At 39.4% G+C, this 20,287-nt stretch overlaps 1 protein-coding gene across 1 annotated transcript in view; it reads left to right on the forward strand.

Annotated features, from left to right (window-relative positions):
- LOC149302561 (reticulophagy regulator 1-like) overlaps positions 1-17,406 on the forward strand; it is a 47,006-nt gene extending 29,600 nt beyond the window's left edge. The window contains exons 4-9 of the mRNA XM_089482235.1: positions 9,220-9,343; positions 13,675-13,759; positions 15,006-15,143; positions 15,499-15,563; positions 15,926-16,049; positions 16,925-17,406. Coding sequence (XP_089338361.1) covers positions 9,220-9,343; positions 13,675-13,759; positions 15,006-15,143; positions 15,499-15,563; positions 15,926-16,049; positions 16,925-17,406 — 1,018 coding nt within the window. The remainder of the gene's footprint in view (positions 1-9,219; positions 9,344-13,674; positions 13,760-15,005; positions 15,144-15,498; positions 15,564-15,925; positions 16,050-16,924) is intronic.
- Positions 17,407-20,287: the final 2,881 nt, after the last annotated feature.

Raw genomic sequence — 20,287 nt, forward strand, 5'->3', positions numbered from 1 at the left:
GAGTGGCATATAGGGGTATAAGATGGGTATAAGGCATTTCTGGAGGCAGAGTGCTCTATACAATGCCTTTTAACTCCCTTAATGCCACTCTGCCTCCTGGAATGCCTTATACCTCCCTATATGCCACTCTGCCCCATAATATGCATTTTAACCCCCTAAATGCCAGAATGGGATATAGGAGTATAAGGCATTTCTGGAGGCAGAGTGGCACATAGGGGGTCAAAAGGCATACCATGGGGAACAGTGGCATATAGAGGGTTAAAAGGCATATCATGGGCCACAGTGCCATATTGGTGTGGCAAGCCTGGGGGCAGATGTGCGTAACTGGGGGACAGGTTGGAAAATACAAGGAAATAAAAACAAAAAAAATATTTTTCTCAATCATAGCTTTTATTTAAAAAAATAGCTTACATGAATTAACATTTACTGGTAAAACTTTTTTCCTTTAGGGCCGTCTTATATTCATGCTTTTTCTTTTTTTCAGATTTTGGGGGGTCGTCTTATAATCAGGGTCGTCTTATAATCGAGCAAATACGGTACTACCAGAACAAGTAGACATATTACATATATAGATATATACAAGTAGGACACATAGGGTAGTGGATGCTTGGAATAGTCTTCCAGTGGAGGTGATAGAAGTTAATACAGTGAATGAGTTTAAAGAAGCATGGGATAGGCATCAGATATAAGATAAGTCCAGGGACTAAGGAAAGTATTCAGAGGTTGGGCAGACTGAATGGGCCGAATGGTTCTTACCTGCCATCCCTTTCTATGTTTCTGTAAGTATTGAGAAGGGAGAAAACTCAAGACAGGAAAAAACAAAAAATATCTCCAAATAATTACACTGATCAATAAACAAAAAACAAAAGCTATAGGCAGTTTTGAAAACTGTATTTAGTTATGCTAAAGCTGTGAATACAACAGCTTGAGTAACAGTGCTTGTCTTTTGAGGAGCCGTTTCAGCTTCTATGCCAGCAACCTATCAGTGTCCCAAAACTATGAAACACTCCCTAAAAAAAGCATGAATAAGGTCACACTCGTCATGAGAACACAAAAAAAGCAAGGGTGCCGGGGAGGATGTTTCTTATGCTGCATTAAGTTATAAATACAGCACCTTTGAAGGTTAAGTATGGACGTATTGCAAAAGGTCTAGTTTCCTGTAAGGCTGCCCTGTGTTTTTGTTGCTGTGGTTAGGACATACAGCAGGAACTGTCAAAATAAAAGTAATAAAAGTGGGTGTTGTCTGCTCACACCACTGAATAACATGCCAGCAATGTAGGAGAGAATTCTGCACAGCCCAGGAGACTCGGGTCTGCGCGCTCACTGTGAAGTCTATATATAGAAGCCAATCACTACCGTCCCACTGTGAGCTTCATTCAAGACAAGTTGACACACAGGAGGTTTGTAAACACAGACTTTCTGAGCACCGAGCTTATAGGAGCTGGCCAACTTTTTTTTCCAGTTCTCCTTGTGGTGAAGGTGACGTTCAAGAGAACCTCTCTGTCCCTGGATTAAACTGTTTGTTCTGGATAACTATAGAACATGGCTGAAGGAGACGACTTTGAACTAGACGAAAGGTACCACCTGCATATTTCTATTGTTTTTGGTTCTTGGTAAGCCGCGGACATTGGAAAGGTTGTCTTATTGTCTTCCAATCTTCTGCAGGCGTAGGTGGTGTGGCAAAGGGTTAACAGCAGTAGAATTCAACCACAGTGACCAACAGCATTTATTTTCTTTAATGCAAAGTCTAAAAAAAGTAATTGGGAAATTATGGACGTGAAGCAGAAGTATCCATCTGTTTATGATCATCTTCTGTTTGCTTCACGTCATGATTTACAATTGAGCCGTAATTAAACATTGGGTACATACTGAAATTTGATGGAGCCACACACAACTTCTACGAAATATTCTTGTTTTGCTCGTACTCCATTCTTAACCTTTCTGAACACCCTTCATATAGACTTCTCTAACCTATGGACAAATTTACATCAACCAGAATCCTCCTATGGTTGTACTGGATTTTTGGATATTCTTGTAAACATTGTTGGATACGTTGTTAGCATTAATGCTTTATCCCTGGTTTAATTATGCAAGGTATTCTTATGTGTATTTGATTAAATATGCTGATAACATTTACGCACACCCTCGCTTCATTGTGTTTTTAATCATTACTTTACAATAAATCCCCCGCATAGCTAGAGTCAACACTGATGTAACTCCAGACAGCACAGCGCAACTAGTTCACTTCATCTCCTCTCAGTACTTTGTGTACTTACTATGAACTCTGTGTCCCGTCAAACTCTCCGTGGAAGCAATATGCCATATTAAATGAGGGCATCTAGATCAGAAGGAATAACTCTGTTGGTCTTACATTAGTGTGTAGCTTATACTGAACACTTAATATAGGGCATAATGTTTTGTTACTAATCTCTCCTCCACTTTCCCTCTGTCCTTTCAATTTGGTATGCATTATACCTGCTAACCCTGTCCCTTCCTTTCTGTATCTGTCCTTGTAACATTATCCGTACCACCTTAATACCATCGCGCTACTGGCTGCCAGCAGAGAACTTCTGGAAAGTTCCCAGTTTATATCTGCATGTAAAAATTTCACAAATGAGTGCCTAGGTCTCTTCTTATGTATGAATATATCTGCTCTATTTATAGAACCCTTAAACTGTGTACTGTGTAATAGTCACTTTCAACCAAGAGATAAAGCTCCACATATTGTGGCATTTGCCTTTTTTTGTAAATCCAGATCTTGCCAATGTTAAAAAGTACAGTAGCTATCCATTTATTGATGAACTACCTCCAATGGGGCTTGTCAAACTAATACCTGGAAGATGCAGTTTGACAAAAGCCATTGGACCTTGGCCTTGTTCCACAGTCAGAAAATTATAGGTGATTTCCAGCTGCATGCACTTGAATATATATGATACCTAAGTGCCACCTTATATCATATACCATTCTTGATGACCACTATTGATTTTCAGGCGCTGTCCCATGTATCTGTCCTCCTGCACTATATTTGTGAGCAGTGGGGATCCCCTGGTCTCCCCAAGGGACGGTAAAATCAATTGCCTCTGATGTTGCATTGCAGGTCCCATGCAGCCTCCCCCAGATGCTCTGCATCTGTGTACCGCTAGTTGGCTCTTTGGGTAAGATGGAAACCTTCCTAACCCTGCCCAATCCTGTCTCTGGCCCGACCCTTTCCTTGTTTCTAATAGAGGTTTGGGAATTTGATATGAGTCATCTTTCTTACATTGCATTTAGTTAGAAAACCAAAGTAAACAGAGTAGGAAAAACAATGCTTTTAAGAGCAGAACCCTTCCCAGTTTATGAGTTCTGCAGAATACGTATGTTGACTAAACAAACCAATGATAATAATACAACTTTTTACCCAATGATCAATTTAATGCAATTTAACAGACTGATTCACATACACACTGATTCACATATACTATTATATATTAATTATTAGGAAGCCTTGGAAACCATGTTAATTTCAGATTTAATAATATACATACAATAATTACCCAGGCATGAGAAGATTCAGAGTGTTAACCCCTCTATTACCCAGGCATGAGCAGATTCAGAGAATTAACTCCTCTGTTACCAGACATCACACACAAAGTCACACAAACAGACAGACACAGTCACACAAACAGACAAACACGTCACATACATACCTGGTGCTGGCTGCAGCTTACACTGAGCTTGGTGTGAAGGAGGGACTCTGCTGATTGGCTGAGACCTCCTTCACTCAAACTTCTAATTCTGGGACAATGCATTGTCCCGGATTGAGGCTGACCCGGGACATGTGGTCACCATAGTTCAACTGCATTTCGGTGCAAGCTGTGAAGTCGAAGGCCATGCAACCATTCTTAAAGTGGAAGTCCCGTGTTTTTGTTTGAGTATTACCTGCAGTTCTGCATAAAGTTATCTAGCTTTTACATTGAAGGAAAGCACACTTTAGTTTATGTAATATAAACCTCCTTTATCTTTATTTGGGGTGACTTTCCATGAGCGGATAGTGCTAATGTTCTGCACAGATATATTGGAGTCCTTTCTTTTATAGACTTTTGTTTTGTTTTAGTTATTGAAACCGAGTTCTTTCTATTATTGACCACAAGTACGTATAATATGGTGTCACAGTGTTTGTCTAGTCCGGTTGCCTATGATAACATAACTAGAACATATTCATATTACCAATATGCAGTTTTCTAAAATGAATATAGTATGTGAAATCTAGAATTGTTTTAAAACAGCTTAACCACTTGTTTTTATTGTAGTACTATCTATACATGGCTAATATGGACCCACTCTACCATTGAGCCAATGAATTTTATTTGTTTATGATAAACCATGTTATGTAAATAATTAAAACACAATAGCCCTGGTGGCTTCAAAGAATGTACCTGGAATGGCTTGTTTATGACAAAAAAGTATATAATTGACAGCTAAGCAAAACAGAAATGTTTCTTCTTGTCTAAACACCCACAGATAGAGTTACATTGTTTATTGTCGCCTGTATGTAAAATAGTTGCTGTAAATTCATATACAGTACACATATTTTCCATATATAGGGACACTGTGAGCGTGGGTCCAGGGTTGCCATCAGGGGAGTTACTACCGATACATATGTAACGGGCCCGGCCTCCCTGCTTTCTTGGCCATAGTGTCTCCACTACCGCGCGGTCATGTAATGTTATGTGGCCTTGTGCTAGTAGAGACACTTGTGTAAAGAATGGCACCTGGGCCCCGTGGACCAGCTCCAACAACGACCCTCAGACATACTGCGCGCTTCCTTAGCCCCAACATGCTGAGTGTAATGCTGAGTCTAAGTGTCGGAATATGACGTAATTTCCCTGTGCTGACATATCCTGTAAGGACCATGAGGGATAAGTACATATGTAAGTTTGTTAGTATGTGTAAATATTTACTGCGTGTGTATAAGAATGTTACTGTATGTATGTAGGTCCTAACCTTACGCCTTGCAGGGGGGGCACCAACATTTTTTGTATTTATATATTTTATATATATAATATGCACACGAACTAACTATGCATACTGCAAATACACAAACATATGCACACAAACACTAACAATATATATTTTATATATGTGTGTGTGCATGTATATAAGAGAGTTGTGTAGCCTGTGTGTGCGTGTGGTGTTGTGTGTGTGTGTGTGTGTGTTACTGTATGGTATTTGCATTAGTGTGTATATCAGCATGTAGTGCTAGAGTGTTTGTGTATTGACTTATGGGGTTAGCATGCCTGCGCATGAGCCTATGGTGTTAGCATTCGTGTGTGTTACTGTTTGGGAGTATATAATGTTATCATTTGTGTCTGTTATAGTATGGTGGTATATAGTGTGTAACTGTGTGGTGTTAGCATTCGTGTGTGTTACTGTTTGGGAGTATATAATGTTACCATGTGTGTCTGTTACGGTATGGTGGTATATAGTGTGTAAGTGTATGGTGTTAGCATGAGTGTGTGTGTGTTCGTATTTGGTGTTAGCATGTGTGTGTGTTATTGTGAGTTTGTGAGTCAGCGTATGGCGTTGGAGTGTCAGGGGTCAGCCTATGGTTATTTGTGCCTGGAAGGAGGAGAGGAGGAGCATGAAAAAGAATGTGTGTGTATGTAAGTTTACAGTGTTTGAGTGAGTGGGTATTAAAGCAACTTTACGTGTTCATATGTACGCATGTTAGTTATAGTGGCCTAGAATAAATAGTCCACCCAGACGGCACTAACCCTAAGCTTGCCCCTGTTCTCATTAGTACCTATTAAACTTATCTATAAATAATGCATACAAGTTGAGTGTACATAAGCATTACCGGATGTGTGTCACATTATTAACATTTGGAAAAACCTGTTCAGTAATGTGTTGCTCCTGTTTTTATGCTTTTACGCATTAAAAACAGTCCTATTTTTGGTCTGTCAACAGGATCCAGCCATCATGATGAAGCAGAGTTATAAATGCATGCATTTTTACCAGGCTGTACTGGTCATCTGGCAAACTGGCCAAATACTAGGTGGGCCGCTTCCTTTTTTCGCTGCCATTCAAAGCAGATCTGGTCCTTTAATGTGCAGCTGGTCGCTGGATACACATGGCCGCACACTATGCAAGTGCAAGAACATGGAGTGCAGCCGTGTGTATCCAGAAGGTGGCTGCAAATATGTAATATAGTGGTCACTGGCCTTAAAGTCTCGGGACCAATTTAAATCCTTATTTTGGCCCTTATTTGTATATACTATACATACTCATAATAATAGGCCCAGGTCTATCTCATGGGTAACCAACAGATTAGTGTTTTGGAACTACAGCTCCTATGATGCTCAGCCAGCCCTCTACAAGAAAACAATTGGCATTTGCTTGCTGAACATTGTGTGATTTTCTTTTCTACAACACTCGGAGAGCTTTCTGGTGGCTGCTATGTCTCCATTGCAGGACTGATCTTTCATGATCAGCCTTAGCATTCACCTCTTACTTGTATTGATCCCTGAGAAAATGTGTACATATTTTTGTATCTGTAAAAACATGTTTTGTATTTGACACCTTGCTAAATAATCGTTTGCTCCTCTCTAGTATCCCCAAAATATAAAATTCTCATGTAAAAATCTAAACCAGCTTTATGTGGAAACTACTTTATACTGACCTGATATCTTCTATTATATTGTAAATGTAATTTGTTTTTATCTATCTGGTATCGTCTTATTGCATTTTATCTCTAGAGCACCAGCAGATTTCAAAGCCCTCTGTGTTTTTGTCTGTTTTTTAAAAACTAAGTTTAGCGATATATCATCCTTTATAGAGTCCAGATCCCTGCCTACCATGTAATTTATTGGCCTTCCTATTGGCAAATAGTCATTACACAGAAGGCAAGGTAAACCTGGTTGATTATAGAGACTATATCTGCAAGATAAATTGATCTCTCCAGGCTTTCTCCAGGGCTATAAAGACTAGACCAACAGCTGTCGGTTAAACATACAGGGCACAAAGAACCTGCCCGATAACTGCTGGTCATGGCTTCAGGAAGACTTGCCAGACAGTTTTACATAGCTGGGAATGTGATCCTACATTAGTATGCGACCCTTTCTTATTCTTTACTTTCCTCATTTTCCAGTTGTCACATTCTGTTCATCATGTTCTTCTGAGCGGTATGCCAGGGTAGTCATTTACTGCTACTTACAATTTAATCACATGATTAGATTGTTCCAGGAGTTCTCAGTTGCAGGTTTTGAAATCAGCAACCTGAGACCAAGTGACCTTTCTGAGAAAAGGCTCGTGGAGGTGGGGTTGGAGGCTGGTCACTGACATGGCAGATTATGGGGGTTGCCTCATCAGATATTTACTATACGAGAGCACGAGAAGGTTAGCAATGTTCATAGAATGAAATATCCCAAGGTTTGTTTGACGTGGTGATGAGTAGGGGCAGCTGTTAGTGGCAGCTGCTAGGTGACTGTCCGAGAGTTATGTGTGTATATCCATGTTTGTGTTCCTGACCAGATCACTTTCAGTAGACCTGGTGAGATGCCAGAATGGAAAGACGGCAGATTGAAAATGGCTGTTATCATGTGAGCGCTGAAAAAAGCAAACAACGTTAACCAACAGGGAATCACATGAATTCTCCACGTGCTGAATCCTTTGACAACAACAACAAAACTCGCTAAGGTTGTGTTTAATAGCGTTTTTCATAGAAAACCAAGGAACACCAACTCACAACTGGAGCATTACAGGGGTTTTGGCATAGGTTGCTGAAAACATATCATGGAGAAATTCATAAAAGCTTCCATCTGTGATGTTCAGATTTTTTGGGCCTTTAATTTGTAAGAAAACCCTGAATTTGACTTCTCTTCAAAATGAAACGTGCCAATGATACTCTGGCCCAGAAGAGTTTTTATTTTACTTTGGAGGGGCTGTCCTTCAGCTTGGACCTGTAAACAATTTATATAACTAAATCAACTTATATATCAGCAATCATCGGTCTGGTGCTTACATTGTTCCTCGCTGTGGTATCTGAGCAAAATCTCAATAAATACTACCAGGTTCCCAGGGGTGCTTCCTACTGGCAACAAAAAGAAAATTGAGGGGTACTCTATGATCAGGTGTCTGAGAGCTCCGGGAGGCTGATGTAATTAGACTAGATACAATTTTTTTTTACCAATTCATGCTTAAGTGAATGTATCAGGATAACACTATTATATACTGGAGTTTCCATTTTCTAGGATGTTAAAATGCTATAAAAAATAAATGTAAAACCTACTTTTCGGCAGCTACATATAAGCAATGTGTGTGTAAAGCTACACAACAACAAAATGCTTCTATAATGCAAACAATGTAGACTAAAATATCAGTTTGATGATGTGTATACATGATGTCAGAAACATTATTTGCTTTTTTATGTAAGGAATTTGCAATAAATTGGAAGATGTCACAATCTTGAGAACCTGCCTTGATAACAGTATCCTCAAAACTGAAATTTGTCCCAGCGCTAAAAAGCTGCAGTAAAACATGCTTAAGACCGTGTAGGAATATTAGATTGCAAAATCGTAAAAGTGCAAAATCGTAAAAGCATTATATATATATTATATATATTATAAAATATATATATAATGCTTCCTCATTTATATATCAATTAGAGGCTTCATAACAAATCTTCATACTCACGCACTTTTTAATACAACCGTAGTTGGTGGTACATTGTTGCAAACTAAGAACTCTACTTTTAGGACATTTCACGTACCTGACATAATTTCTTTACAATGAATAATGTTAATGATGGAAAGATTGGGACTTAAATTATCTTTTTCCACTGCCTGACATTTGAATATTTCTTTTCCCAGAGATATGTAAGCTTGATAATACTGGGGGATAATGTGACAAGATCACCTGCCAACATCACAGTCACTGTTTACTGTCTCCAATGGTTTATGTAGACATTGCAAATAATATTTGAACACACATATATGTATATACATATTAGAGGGTAACAAGAGTGTTTTGAATAGAGGTGGAATCCAAGCATCGTTGTATGTGTTCCAACAACATACAAGCTATGTGACCGTGTTAGCTGTAGTTTCTTCTGCAGGACCTACCCCCTTGCACAGCATCTTCTACAAGAAAAATAAATACGTCCAACTAAAATTTGTTATGGTTGTAGGATCTTCTTCTGTAATTGACTATTTTTTAAAAAAATCTTGTGTTTTCTTCACTCAGGTGGGAGATTATGACCTCCTCAGAATGCAAACCCAAGCTGAGTCAATGCATTGCAGAATCATGGTCGAGTTACAGCTCATTTCTGCAGGAACTCTCTCATTTTAAACAGCAGAACCCTGGCAAGGTATATCACAGCTGCCTGGTATTAAGTGATCCGTACAGAACTAGTTAGGAACGAATTAGGAAGTGCATGAAGGGTTATGTATAAAAAGGGGTTCTGGTGCAAAGTTTGAAAATCTGTCTTGCCATAGCAAACAGCAAAATGTTTCATGAATAACCTTTATGGTATCAAACAAGGATAGTAAGACACATCAGAACATTGTCTTTTTAGCTTACTCCAATTGGTTCTTGTTTTTAGAAAAATAAATAAGAATTATATTGAGTGGAAAAACATGGCAGCACACACAGATAATGTGAGATAATGTATGATAAGTATATGCTACAGGGACAGCAGTTTGATATTTGTTTTTATTGTGTGTTAACTTTCTGGTAAATGCTTCCTAGCACGTCCCTCTCTCTCTCTTCAGTCAAGCACCTTTCCCTTTCCTCTTTCTTGTAGTTCATGGGCTCGGAACCACCTTATTCTTTCTTGGCAGCTCTATCTATACTCCCTTTCCATAATTTTCATTCTCATGCGTGCTGAGCATACCTACAAAGAGCCCCTCTTGATTAAGCCCTTCCCTAGCATTTCTAAAACCGTGGCTTTTAAAATAAGATTGTCCCTCTTTTGGGCATTTTGAAATGTTGAAAGGTTTTGGAGAGTGAAAGTGGGTGAGCTGGTTGCCACATTTTGTGTTTAAAAACAACCATGTAATTCCCAATAATTTTTTATTAATAGCCCAAATCAACCAGATTTTACCTGTTGGTTAATGAAACTGTGCATCTTCTGAAGAGGGCAGGGGCATAACTAGAATCCACAGGGCCCTGGGGAAAGAATTGCGCCGGGGCCCCCAACTTCACAACTTGTCCGTGCCTTTTTTTGCCCCTTGCCCCCTCCTTCCAGCATACACTCTGGCACACATATGTAAACACACTTACACAAATTCCACACACTTGATCATACTCACTAACACACAATTGCACCTTTAATCTAGCACACACTCCTTTTCACCCATACACATAAATGCTCATATACAAACACCAACACATATATGCTCAAACACATACACGTATATGCTCACACACAAAAACCTACACATACATGCTCACACACAATTACACATTTATGCTCACACAATTATACATCCATACTCACACACACAAAATTCATTTTGTACTTTAAGGGCTGGCTTATGATTTCACTTACATTTTCACATTATATGTGGCTAGCAACAGAATCTATGCAATGCAATATTAATCATATATATAGGTATGACTGTATGATAATGTGAAGCACATGAATATTAATTACATCTACTATTAATGGTAAGCACACTAACCTAGATCCAAAAAGGAATGTGGTACAGAATTGTATTTGAATCACGATGATGCACACCGTACATGGATACCATATGTATACATATATATACACAATTGCTATAACCATGATGTGGATTGTGTTGATAGCACCTCAATCTATTTATAATGAATACTGTACACCAGGGCTCGACAAATTTGCTCCACAGCCACAAAATCCAGAAGGTACCATACTACTGCTGTGTCATATGACGTAGCACATACTAAGGAAAAGCTGGCTCTGTAAAGAGCTGGTTGCTAAACATGGTTCGTGTGTCCAGTAGGTGAAACGTTAGGTGCCAAGACGCAATTCATAGTCACCATGGTGACCTGGCACCTGGACTTTGTCAAGTCCTGCTGCAAATACCTCACATTGATACTGTAGGATTTCATACAGGGAGGTACTTTATACCATTAAAGTCTTTAATTAAGAGCTGTTTTATATAGTGATACATATCTATATGTAGTAATCTAAGTTGAAAAAAGCTGCAAGTCTATTGAGTTCAACCTTGCGGTTGACCTGGAAGAAACCAAAAACCTAAAGCAATTCCCAGTTGTGCTTCAAAAAAGGGATAACCATCTTCTTGGCTCCAAACCTGGTCTTTCACTGGATCAACAATAAATCATGTCCAGATTAACCTTTATAGACCTTTATATTCAGGGGAGGGCTGGCAGCCTAAGGCCTGGGGGGCAAGTCTAGTCAAGTGGCCCATTGCGCCACCAAAGCGGCTGCGAGCGACATTGATAGCAGTCACTCCACTGGCGCCTAATGAAATTAAAGCGGCTGGCGTGCACGCACCGCGCCGCCCAATAGCCGTGCCTCAGCTCTTTATCCCACCCCTTTTAAGACGTGGGACGAAGAGCTGAGGAATGGCCATTGGGTCTGACTGCTGCATGATGCAGGGGCGTACCTAGAGTATTTGGCACCTGTGGCAGATCCTGTATGTGGCACCCCCCCACACACACACACACTTTAAAACTGCATATTTTCTATGGTTAGGCAAACATTGACAGGGGTACAGCAAAATTGTTATCAATATATACTGAGGCACACATTGACGGTGGTACAGCATAACTGTTATCATTATATACTTAGGGATTACGCTGTACCACCGTCAATGTGTGCCTATACATTGAGCCAGACACTGACAATACTGCTGTACAACCCCTATCACTATATACTAAGCCAAACATTGATTTGGTGTAGGCCTAACACTGCAGTGACTGGCTTAGTATATAGTAGGGATGCACCGAAATGAAAATTCTGGACCAAAACTGAAAATTCAGCATTCATTTGGCCAAAACCGGAAAAAAACGTTTAAAATGCTTTATTAAAAGTAACACACCAAAATTAGACAAAAAAAAATCAACAATATTAATATATATATATACATATATATATACATATAATTAACAGCAATCACAATCCTATCATGCCCAGGTTCTAGCATGTACTGGCTGACTTAGCATGATAGGCGTGTGATTGCTGTTTGAAACCATATATATATCTATTAATACTGTTATTGAATTATTGGACGAAAAAAAATAAAAATTGATAATAGTAATCACACTCCTATCATGCCTAGACAGCCTCCCTATGCCATGCTATCCTCCCACACTTCCATGCAATCTGAAACCCTCATTCACAAACATTCATCATAAACTACAGCATAACACCCATCACTCTCACACACTTACTAATATTTTCCTACCTCTGGCACTGTCACTTTTCCTCCTCCTCTTCATTCTTCCTCTTCTTCTTCCTCCTCTGTGTCCTGTCCTTCCGGTGCGCGGAAGACGGTGGGCGTGGCTTCAGTGCTGTGCGCCGGCATTTGACATCAAGTCCCGACGCACAGCCACAGTTGCTGCTCGCATCGTTTTTGGAGGCGTGCCGGCACCCCTCAGTGAGCGGCACTCCAGGCGGACCGCCCCCCACCAGGTACGCTACCGGCACGGTGGCCAGTCCCGGTGGCAGCCGCTTAATTTTTAACTTTGCGGCTGCCATGAATGTTCGTCTGCCGGCCGCCCGGCCAGCCCGCCGGCCCTGTTTATATTTAAAGTGCCCTGTCCATTTTTAAAGGCATCAATTGGATTTGATTCAGGTCTGGTGTAAGCAACTTTTCAGCAGTGTTTAAAATGAGAATACGGATAATAAGACTAAATGAATCCAATGGTGTGACACAACAATCAAAAATATACTATTACACCTTTCCCATAGCAGGGCATGTCTGACCAGAATAAAAGGATAATGAAAATGAGTCTTTTAATAGGCTTATGGCATGAGTTTAAACACTTACTTGTCATTGTAGAGGCTTGTCATTGTAATTTAGCACTAAAGGGTAGGACACCTTCTCCTACATTTTCCACATTCCATGTACACAGTACATCTTACCATTATAAATGATGCTTCAAATGCTACAGTTGTAATGGCAGGCATTTGTTATAATTAACAATGGTAAACAGGTTGATGAATCATCTAATAATCACAAGTCAAGGAAGTCTCCAAAAGATTGTGTTTGACCTGGATAATTACCGTATGTTATCAGCCTGGAGGACTTGTAATAACAGTGTTCAGAAATACCCAATGAAAGCCATTCAGATATCAGCAAGGTTCTGGATATTTCTCAAAAATGTTCTACAGCTCTTGTGTCTTCTCTGAAGATACAGTCAAGGACTACCAAGAGAAGGGTCAGGAAGGAGTGGCTCCCCATGATTCTTGTATTTTTAGCACTAATGGGTAACCAGGACATATAGGAAATGTTAATAGAAATACATACCAGGTATTAAACTTTTTTACTCACGGATTTTATTCTGAGGTCTGCTGGGCCAACACAATAAAGAGTCCTCCAGCTCCAATCAAAACAGACCTGATGTGTGCTGCAGAGACTGAATGTTTGAATGTGTATTTACAGTACCTCTTTAATTGTACCAAATGATGTATGAAGTTAACCAGTGTAGACCATAGATAGCTCTGGTAACATTATGTATTTGTTTCCCCAGTTCTGCCTTCTGGTCTGCAGTGTGTGCTTTTTCTTCACCATCTTGGGAAGCTACATTCCTGGAGTTGTTCTATCCTATTTGATATGTAAGTATTTACTAAATATGCCTCCCCTAGATTTGATCTGTTATTAATATTATCTATTATTGATATAGTGCCAACAAGTTACGCATCGCTTCTTACAATACATACCGTATTGGCTCGGATATAGGCCGCCCCCGTATATAGGCCGCACCCTAAAAGTTTGGTGCTTTTTTAAAGAAAAAGTTTTTTCTTTAAAAAAGCACCAAAAAAACATGCTGCCACTCTGCCCCCCCCGAGATATGCTGTCACTGTCCTCCCTCCCCGAGATATGCTACCACTGTCCCCCCCCCGAGATATGCTGCCACTGTCCCCCCCCGAGATATGCTGCCACTGCCCTCCTCCCTCCCCGAGATATGCTGCCACTGTCCTCCTCTGCCCCCCGAGATATGCTGCCACTGTCCTCCTCTGCCCCCCGACTTACCGGAGCTGACTCCCGGGTGTCTTGCGAGGCCGTATTGCGTAGATGTCCCCCGCCGGCCCCGGAAGACACCCGGGAGTCTGCTCTGGTAAGTCAGGCGGGGGGCCAGAGGTAAAACGCATCGTGCGGTTAGACAACCGCACGATGCGCTTAGACAACCTCCCGTGCCGGCACCCCCCCCCCCCCGTGGGAAGTGCTGGCAGGGGAGGCTGTCTGAGCGTATCGGAGAGTAGGATACGGGTCCCCTGCACCGCTGCGGGGGATCTGTATCCTAACCTCGCTGCCTGCCCGGCGCCCGGGCGTCGGGCGCTAGACCCCGAATATAGGCCGCACCCCCACTTTAAAGACTTAAAGTGGGGGAAAAAAGTGCGGCCTATATCCGAGCCAATACGGTATATCCAAGGGGTAGCATTGACAGACTAAGATGAACTGATACTTTAGGTAAAAAGGGCCCTGTTCGCAAGCTTAGACGCTTTGTGACTATGGTCTTTGCCCAATAATAAACCTTTAAAGTTGACAAAGATACCCCTCCGGTTCCTGTGTAATATGGGGTTTGTGCTAGAATCATAGTTCATAGTCTGTCTGAAACACAGTGGAGGTTTCCTTGATTCAGACGAAATTCACAGGGCTGTCCATTATACAGAATTATTGTCATGAGATGAAACTCTTCCTTTATCTTCAACTCACCTTTTAGTGATTAAATCCAATAGAAATCAGATATTAGATATATTCTGCAATTAATTATATCTTAATTCATCTCATTTCTTGTATCATTATTATCGGTTTGGACATCCGTTACTAAAACCTTTCCCCTTTCTCTTTTCAATACAGTATTGTGTGCCTTTTTGTGTCCATTATTAAAATGCAATGAATTTGGACAGAAAGCATGTAATAAAATAAAGCCAGTTCTGCAGAAGCTGGATTTTGGATTGCAATCCTACGTCAGCCAGTGGATGAAAGTAAAATCACGTGAGCTGCTTGTTTCCTACTGCTTTCATACCATCAACAAAGTAGATTATCTTTTCATAAACTACAGCTGAATAAGGGGTAACACAGTGTCTTAAATCTTTAGATTCAAATTCAATTTGTTATGATATATCACTGAGTTTACAACTGTATTAACACTTTCTACACTACATATCGAAAGGCATTCTAGCAGATGTCTGGAGGGAAGAAACGAAAGAAGGGTTGTTTGAGACGCTTCATTTGGTTCCTTTAAAGTCTCAAAATGTCCTTAGTATAGAAAATTTTACTAAATAATTAAACATTGTGAAAATATAGCCAGTAGATACATGTTTTAATCTTATTTTTTTTCCTTTTTCAGAAAAGGGAATCGACAGAAGCCCAGGAGATACAAGTGAATTAGACCTGTCTGCACTCTGTCCACAGGTGTGCTAAAAAAAAGTATTAAGGACTATTAAGGTTCCTGTTCTACCTACACTAAATGTGGCGTTAGTACTGCTAGTACTGTTGAAAGTCCATTTTTTTGAGAGATATTTATTTAATCAAATGATTTTGCATTATTTATAATTTTGCTGGAGACACTTAATTGTCACGTGGCAAAAAGCATGCTTTGGTTATTGCAGTAGAATCTGAAAAACCTTAAAAGTTTCTGTGTTGGTTTCATGTGATTAAACCTTATAGGGCAAGGGGTGTAATTAATATTATGTTTAAGTGGAACAGCGCCTTTAATATCCTATACTGATTATATGATTCTGCAATCTCAGTGTTCTGTTTCTGGATTTCCATAGATCAGTCCAGCAGCAGCAAGGGAACTTTCAGTGTCTGACACTGAACCTTCAGAAGTATCTTGGACAGACAATGGGACATTCAACCTATCTGAAGGCTACACTCCACAGACAGACACATCAGATGGTATGCTATGGTATAACTGTTGTCGGGTGTACAGCAAGTTATCCGCTCAGTTAAATTTACCTCTTGTTATATATGTTCTTACACTGTTTGGATCATTGGCTTCTGTTTTGGAATGCAGAACATCCTGTTTCAACTGGATTACTTGCTACCTCAGAACTCACTGTGTAGCTATTGCTATTTGTTAGTCATTCAGTTTAATTCTTCATACTGTGACATTAGCAGCTGTTGATATGAAAGCATGTTGCAGACAGATAGGATCTGTTTGTAAAAGTGGTTTGAGCCAGAATTTCCAAACTCAGCAAAAACATTAATGGTTTAGAACAATTAGAATACACCACCACCTACTGGCCAATGTACTCATATGAGGCTTATTGTAGATACAAACTGTATATCCAACTCTTGTTCATTTAGATTTAAATGGAAATTTTATCAACAACGTCTTACTGTAGGTGTCCAAGGAACCATTATCCCCCAAATTGTATTCATTTAGTATCAATTATTTTTGATACATGTGATGGCAAACACTATGTACTTTAGGGAGATGATGAAACTTGTGTATTTAATTTTATTTAACATTTACATTTCTAGTGTTTAAATGAATAGCCCTTGCATTTTCAATTTGGTTTATCTAAATTATCAGTAAATTGGAAATTAGACACACACATGCATAGTATCATTTAAAAAGCACATTATAAAGATGGTATTAGAACGTTAACATGTATAACCTGCCTTGCTAGGTCATGTCTCCAAAAAATAATCTTCCCTCAATGATTCTGCGATCTATGTCCACATAATCTATTCTGTTTTAAGCAGTACGTTGTTACTTAGGTATTTTCTTTCTTAAATGTAATTGTATGAAATTTATCTGATGACAGATTTTGATCGGCCAAGTGACCTGGAAGAGGCCTTTTGCAGACACTTGGCAGAATTCCCTTCACCGGAGAATGGATCAGGATCTAACGATGACGACTCAAGCATAGGTCTGCCTTTGATGACAAAAAGTAAGCGTGGAAAAGTCAACAAACCAAGTGTGGAGACATATTCAGAAGCTGCCTTTTCGCTTTTACTGGATAAAGAGCAACCTTTCCACTTAGTTAGTGGAGTGGCCAGAGAAGCCATAACGGCTGCTGTCTCTGCGGCTATCACAGACCAGTTACAATCAGTCCTGAATCCACAGCCTCCTCCAGATGTTACCTACAGTGATGATGCTGACACAGAAGAAGCCGATGACTTTGAACTTCTGGACCAGTCAGAGCTGGAGGATATTGATGATGAGCTGGGCCATGCATCAACTCAAGACCCAAAAGGCAAGAAGCCATCATCAGGATTTCTATCCAGCCTTCTCGGTGGGCATTAACCCATCCTAATGAAAGAACATGATTAACAAAAAGAAACAACAAATCAAACAGAGAACAAAACATGCAGAAGAATAAAGTAGGGGAATCATATAAGCTCTACGCTTTAAGTATTGCTCATCATAGAGATTGTTGTTGCTGTAGGCCAATGTGACCTGTATCTGGATATCAGCTGTCCCACTCATTGTGTTCCCATTGCATTTCTGAAATTGTCGCATGGAGTTCAATTACTGTGTATGTACTCTGACCTTGCAGGTATGAGCCGTAAAGGCTATATGTTCTGAAAATATATATCTATTAAGGCCTTTCGTATTTGTTCACCTGGTAGATATAACGTATGACCTATAAAAATGAAAAAGGATGTGCAATATGAAAACTAGAGATGCTTTTAATTGAAGGTATAATGAAAAAAATAATTAGGTACATTGTTATTTTGCCATGCTAATGTATAACTGGTGACAGAAGAAGGAACGTTACAAATCACAATACACTCTGTCAAAGCAGTTGGTAGACGTTGTAGACATATTATGTAATCAAGGCTAGGCAAAGTTTAATTAAGGTTGAATTGAGAATGCCAATCCTTTTTTAAAATGTCCTAGGGGTAATTTATTAAAGAAACAATTCAGCCTCATTTTCATGTAAAATGCATATTGTATAGCGTTCATATTCTAGTCCAGTGCATTTACTGCATTCATGTCTGTGTATGCATTCTTAACAAGTTCCCTCATTGACATTACCGAGAGCACCTAACTTCTCTTCCTGCACATGTTCTGTAGCACTTCCATCGAGGTCAATATCATTATTGGTGCTTAATCACAACATGTCGCCAGCACATATGAGATTGACTGTCATTATGGCCTTTTATTTGAATGAATATAAGAAATGCACTTTAGTGTGCTGTCTGCTTTTAGTAGAGGCAACAGGGAAGGAGTAAAATGAGAGATAAATCTGTTTTTGCAATTCCAATAACAAAAGAATGCCTGCACTGATTTACATGCAGTAGAATGCAATGGAGTCCAGGCAAAAGGGACCTCAATATGCATCATACATGAAAATAGGGATGGGTTGCTACATTAACAGTTCGGTGTATACCACAATTTTACTCCATTGCATTACAAACAGGGACTTTAAAAGCTTACTGCTCACGTGTATACACTAGAAGATTTTTAGTTAGTTAACATTAGTGTTTTCTGATGCCAGAAATAGTAAAATCACTGGTATCACAGGTGACTGCAACACCCATCATCCTAGGCCAGTTTTTAAAATATAGATGTAGTTAAAAATAAAATTGCAATTCCTGTCTTTTCCTGACTACATATTATACGGCTGGTTGAAAGAGTGCACCTTTTTTCCCCAAAAATTAAAAATGCATCCAAGTTCTGTGACCTTCTGTCACTGAAAACAATTCGAACTATTATTAAGTATTTTGTCAGTGAATTAATTTTTTCACCTGAGCTTTTAAAAATATTTTACATTCTAATATGAATTGACATTCATAAATCATGCAATTGAATGAGACAAAGATGTCAGCAGACAATAAATAATCATGTTTCTTAAAAGTCATTTTTGTGAAGTAGGGAGATCTGACATAGGTATAAAATCCCTTTGTCAAAAAAGCAAAACATAAATATGAATATCACAAATGTATACTAAAAATAGGGACCAGAAAAGCTACACCCTGCACATTGAATTCTCATTCACCCCTGAATGCCAGCCTGAGGAAACTACAACAGGAACCATGTCTCACACCATGCTTCTCTTTTGTCTGGCCCTTGACCTGCCTCTAGTCACTTCCCAGAACAGGTGTCCCGATTTTGACACCTGAAGTGTTTGGGGGTTAGTCATATGATTAGACAACTGGGCATTGTGGCTATCATACCCCATTACTATGGCTCGGCAATAGGAATACAAATTACTGTTAGTGTTTTGCTTGATCTGCCATAATGAAATATGACTGTTCTATACAAAATGTTACTACAATTAAAAAAAATATTATAGACAGTAAATAACATTAGCAGTACAATCAGCCCTTGAACGTTTACTACTTTTGCAGGACGTATGACGTAAATTTAAAGCATGTAGTATACATATTGAGATGGCAGGTTACACTGATATGTAATACACAGGAAACAAAATTAAAACAGAGACTCTACTGCCTTCTATTCTGATTACGTGTTCCAACATGCTTTCTGACAGTACCCTGAATCATGTAAAAGCTTTCTGTAAGGTAACACAATACAGAAGAAGCTGACATTAGAGGCAAAAATATTTGCAAAAAATCCTACCCAGATTAGATTTTTTTAGCACTTAATTTGCTCACAAGATAATCATTTGCGCAGTTAACAATCATCTTTTGGACATTGCATACGCTGGATTTTATTGCTCAACTTCTGCACAGAGCACCAGGATATAGATTATGCAATAACATGTTATTTCATTGTGTCTGTTATTGAGAAATAAAATCTTATTGTTTCATTGCCGTTTAAAAGCCAGTGCTGTAAACATCAGCCATTCCACTGACACTGAAGGATGATAAACATGTCTTCTAATCGCTCTCAGATGACCGAAGCAGTCAATCACTTCTAGATCGTTATGCCCAGCACTTACTATGATGGCATTTCAGGTGAAAGCATCGCTTGTAGGTTCAGTTGTTGTTTAAGTTATACCTTTTCCCATTCAGAAATGCCAAACACATGTTGCCTTCCTCTGCTTAGCTCTATCTATAGGGAAGGCCATAATGACTACAAAATTCTATGTATACTAAGAGACATTTTTGCACACCGAGTTGCATGCCAGGGGGTTGCTGTTTGACCAATATATTCGGACAGTGAAAATGTTGCAATGTCACTTTAGAACATTAAATTAGACAGTGCTTTACATATT

This window comes from Sceloporus occidentalis, unplaced genomic scaffold (assembly GCF_023333645.1).
Source record: "Sceloporus occidentalis isolate IW3139 unplaced genomic scaffold, rSceOcc1.0.p SCAF_18, whole genome shotgun sequence".
In the NCBI taxonomy this organism is placed as follows: Eukaryota; Metazoa; Chordata; class Lepidosauria; order Squamata; family Phrynosomatidae; genus Sceloporus; species Sceloporus occidentalis.